The sequence below is a fragment of the Babylonia areolata genome, chromosome 28 (assembly GCF_041734735.1).
Source record: "Babylonia areolata isolate BAREFJ2019XMU chromosome 28, ASM4173473v1, whole genome shotgun sequence".
Lineage (NCBI taxonomy): Eukaryota > Metazoa > Mollusca > Gastropoda > Neogastropoda > Buccinidae > Babylonia > Babylonia areolata.
In genome coordinates, this window is record NC_134903.1 from 5713943 (window position 1) to 5718942 (window position 5000).

At 44.1% G+C, this 5000-nt stretch overlaps 2 protein-coding genes across 2 annotated transcripts in view; both read left to right on the plus strand.

Annotated features, from left to right (window-relative positions):
- Positions 1 to 1647, plus strand: part of LOC143301766 (uncharacterized) — a 13000-nt gene extending 11353 nt beyond the window's left edge. The window contains exon 5 of the mRNA XM_076616155.1: positions 1508 to 1647. Within this exon, the coding sequence (XP_076472270.1) occupies positions 1508 to 1647 (140 nt within the window). The remainder of the gene's footprint in view (positions 1 to 1507) is intronic.
- Positions 1648 to 4936: 3289 nt separating this feature from the next.
- Positions 4937 to 5000, plus strand: part of LOC143301767 (uncharacterized) — a 12931-nt gene continuing 12867 nt past the window's right edge. Inside the window, exon 1 of the mRNA XM_076616156.1 lies at positions 4937 to 5000. This exon is cut by the window's right edge and continues 76 nt beyond it. Coding sequence (XP_076472271.1) covers positions 4977 to 5000 — 24 coding nt within the window. The 5' untranslated portion in view covers positions 4937 to 4976.

Here is a 5000-nt window from a genome sequence, read left to right on the forward strand (position 1 = left end):
AAGCAGACCTGAAGTGGACCCTGAAGAATCAGAAGGACAGATAAGACAAGTGATAGATAAATAAATAAACAAATAGATAAGAGGTGACTGATAACTGTGTGTACCCGCAGCGGACCTGAAGACGACCCTGAAGAGTTTCAGTTTCAGTAGCTCAGGGAGGCGTCACTGCGTTCGGGCAAATCCATATACGCTACACCACATCTGCCAAGCAGATGCCTGACCAGCAGTGTAACCCAACGCGCTTAGTCAGGCCCTGAGAAGAAAAAAAAAGTGAAGAACCAGCGCAGCATGCACTTAGTGCACGTAAAAGAACCCACGGCAACAAAAGGGTTGTTCCTAAATTAACAAATAGATAAGAGGTGACTGATAACTGTCTGTACCCCTAGTGGTCCTGAAGATGACCCTCAAGAATTAGGACAAATATGACAAGTGATAAATAAATGAATAAACAAACAGATCAGAGGTAACTGATAGCTGTGTGTACCCCCAGTGCACCTGAAGACGGCCCTCAAGAACCAGAAGGACAAATATGACAAGTGATAGATAAATACATAAATAGATCAGAGGTAACTGATAACTGTGTGCACCACCTGTGGACCTTAAGACAACCTTGAAGAACCACAAGGACCACTATGACAAGTGATAGATAAATAAATAAATAGATCAGAGGTAACTGATAACTGTGTGCACCACCTGTGGACCTTAAGACAACCTTGAAGAACCACAAGAACCACTATTACAGGTGATAGATAAATAAATAAATAGATCAGAGGTAACTGATAACTGTCTGCATCCCCAATGGACCTGAAGACGACTCTTAAGAATCAGAAGGACAAATGTGACAAGTGATAAATAAACAAACAAATAGACAAGTGGTGACTGATAACTGTGTGCTTCCCAAATGGACCATCAAGAACCAGAAGGAGAAATATGACAAGTGACAGATTGATAAATGAATAGATCAGATGTGACAGACAGCTGTGTGTACCCCCAGTGGTCCTAAAGACGACCTTGAAGAGTGATAGGTTGATAAATCAATAGATCAGAGGTGACAGATCACTGTGTGTACCCCCAGTGGTCCTAAAGCCGACCTTGAAGAGTGATAGGTTGATAAATAAATAGATCAGATGTGACAGATTACTGTGTACCCCCAGTGGTCCTAAAGACGACCTTGAAGAGTGATAGGTTGATAAATAAATAGATCAGAGGTGACAGATAACTGTGTGTACCCCCAGTGGTCCTAAAGCCGACCTTGAAGAGTGGTAGGTTGATAAATAAATAGATCAGATGTGACAGATTACTGTGTACCCCCAGTGGACCTAAAGACGACCTTGAAGAGTGTCAGATTGATAAATAAATAGATCAGAGGTGACAGATAACTGTGTGTACCCCCAGTGGTCCTAAAGACGACCTTGAAGAACCAGAAGGACAGAACATGACAAGTGATAAATAACTAAACAAATAAACAGATAGATCAAAGGAGACTGATAACTGTTTATAACCCCAGTGGACCTGTCGGCGACCTGGAAGAACCAGAAGGACAAGTTCAAGGCCAATGCCAAGTCAGCCCTGGCCGACACGATCACATACGCGGCTGACAAAGTCTTCGATGCCATTCCTTGTCTGGCCTCCGACTGTAAGGTTTAGTTTCTGTGTGTGTGTGTGTGTGTGTGTGTGTGTGTGTACGTGTGTACGTGTGTGTGTGTGTGTGTGTGTGTGTGTGTGTGTGTGTGAGGGGGGTGGAGGGGGTTGCTGTGTGAATAAAAGTGGGGGTAAGGGGGGGGGGGGGGGGGGGGGGGTAGGACGTGAAAAGGATGTGGAGTGATGGCCTACAGGTAACGCATCCGCCTAGGAAGCGAGAGAATCTGAGCGCGCTGCTTCGAATCACGGCTCAGCCGCCGATATTTTCTCCCCCTCCACCAGACCTTGAGTGGTGGTCTGGACGCTAGTCATTTGGATGAGACGATAAACCGAGGTCCCGTGTGCAGCATGCACTTAGCGCACGTAAAATAACCCACGGCAACAAAAGGGTTGTTCCTGACAAAATTATGTAGACAAATCCACTTCGATAGGAAAACAAATAAAACTGCACGCAGGAAAAAAGAAAGAAACAAACAAAAAATGGTTGGGGTTCTCAGTGTAGCGACAGTGAAATCTGTTGTGATAAAAGAAATACAAATACAAATGTGTGTATGTATGTTTGTATGTGTGGGTGGGTGGGAGTAAGGTTGTTGTGTGAGTAGAAGGGGTGGGGGTAGGATGTGTGTGTGTGTGTGTGTGTGTGTGTGTGTGTGTGTGTTGGGTATGCAGGGTGGTGGTGGTGGTGGAGGTGAGTCTTGTGTATCGATGGGTATCTGTATGTGTGTTGTCATGTGTCTGTCAGTCTGTGTGTGTGTGTGTGTGTGTGTGTGTGTTTCGGTCTCTCCCTCTCTCTCTCGCTCTCTCTTTCAGTCTCTCAATGCCGGTCTCTCTATCTCTCCCTGCCCCCCCCCCCCCTCTCTCTCTCTCTCTTTCGATTTGTCCTACAGATATGTCTATACTTGCATCGGTTCACTTGTATACGATCATTTTTTGGGTGTGCTTGCGCATGTGACTGATAGCAGCTTATGAAACTTTTAAGGCTTTTTGACTCACTTGTGTAAACAAAGTGAGTCTATGTTTTAACCCGGTGTTCGGTTGTCTGTGTGTGTGTGTGTGTGTGTGTGTGTGTGTGTCTGTGTGTCCGTGGTAAACTTTAACATTGACATTTTCTCTGCAAATACTTTGTCAGCTGACACCAAATTAGGCATAAAAATAGGAAAAATTCAGTTCTTTCCAGTCATCTTGTTTAAAACAATATTGCACCTATGGGATGGGCACACACACACACACACAAAAAAATGAAGCCGAATTATATGCAAACTGCATTAATTTACTGTTATATTTATATTTTTGTATTCTCTAAACTTGGCACTTTGATCTGATATTCTGACACAACAACAAGAGCAGTCATTAATATCATTTTTTGTTCAAACAGGAACTTCTTTTGCTAAGCATGCAAGTTTTATTTATTTTGCAAACGTTTTGGTGCAAATAGTAAAATAGGGAAATTACTCTGTAACGAATGCTAGGGGACTTAATTTGCCACAAGTGAGTCTTGAAGGCCTTGCCTCTCTTGTTAATAAGTGCAGTGGAGACACATTAGAACAACAGTAATACCAGACATAATGACCATGTTCACGGACAAATGTGGAGGGATGGCCTAGAGGTAACGCGTCCGCCTGGGAAGCGAGAGAATCTGAGCGCGCTGGTTCCAATCACGGCTCAGCCGCCGATATTTTCTCCCCCTCCACTAGACCTTGAGTGGTGGTCTGGACGCTAGTCATTCGGATGAGACGATGAGGTCCCGTGTGCAGCATGCACTTAGCGCACGTAAAAGAACCCATGTGTGTGTGAGAGAGAGAGAGAGATGCGGGTTTGGGGGTGCAGGCAGGCAGATCGACAGTCAGGCAACCCCCGAAAACGGAGTATGGCTGCCTACAAGGCGGGGTAAAAACGGTCATACACGTAAAATCCCACTCGTGTGCATACGAGTGAACGCAGAAGAAGAAGAAGAAGACAGTTTCAGTTTCAGTTTCAGTAGCTCAAGGAGGCGTCACTGCGTTCGGACAAAACCATATACGCTACACCACATCTGCCAAGCAGATGCCTGACCAGCAGTGTAACCCAACGCGCTTAGTCAGGCCTTGATAAGAAGACAGTCAGGCAGAACTCGAACTCATTTTTTGTGTGGGTTTTTTTAGTTGTTTTTTTTTTTAGGGTAAAACAAAAACAAATAAACTGCAAACTTCTTTTCACCATACCCTCACAATAGCAACTTTTATCATTCTAATAATATCCAAGGCAAACACAAAACAAAGCAAACAAAGTCGACAGAAAAACAAGAAGAAAATGAAGGAAGGGGATAATAGGAGGAGGAGGGAAAAGACAGCAATGAAAGGAAAAAAAAAACAACAACAAAAAACAACCCAAACCAACAACAAAGAATGGAGAAAAAAAAATCCCACTTGATGAAATCAGATGGGGGGGGGGGGGGGGGGGAGAGAGAGAGAGAGAAGGACAGAGACAGAGAGACAGACTGAGTGACACAGAGACAGAGACAGAGAGACAGACTGAGTGACACAGAGACAGAGACAGAGAGACAGACTGAGTGACACAGAGATAGAGACAGAGAGACAGAGTGAGTGACACAGAGACAGAGACAGAGAGACAGACTGAATGACACAGAGATAGAGACAGTTTCAGTTTCAGTAGCTCAAGGAGGCGTCACTGCGTTCGGACAAATCCATATACGCTACACCACATCTGCCAAGCAGATGCCTGACCAGCAGCGTAACCCAACGCGCTTAGTCAGGCCTTGATTAAAAAAAAAGAAGAAAAAAAAAAGTGAATAAATAATAGATAAGCTTACATAAATAAATAAATAAATAAATAAATAAATAAATAAATAGATAATAATTATAATATAATAAAGATAGTAGTAATAATAATGATAATAATAAAATAGAGACAGACTGAGTGACAGTGACACAGAGGCAGAGACAGAGAGACAGACTGAGTGACACAGAGACAGAGACAGTGACAGAGAGACAGAGACAGAGACAGACTGAGTGACAGTGACACAGAGACAGAGACAGAGAGACAGACTGAGTGACAGACAGACAGACAGACAAACTGACTGACTGACTGACTGACTGATTCACTGACAAATAGATTCAGAGGCAGACTGACAGACAGACAGACAGACCGACTGACATGACTGACAGACAGACAGACCAGACACAAGACAGACAGACCGATGAGCAGGTGCCTATTGTCAATCCTGTCTGCATGGTTGTTTTTTTGTTTGGTTGTTTTTTTTTCCTTCTTTCTTTCTTTCTCCCTCCCTCCTCTCCCAGGACAATGACGAGAGCGTGCCGTGTGCGCGCCCTGACAGCATGAGCGAGGAGACCTTGACCCAG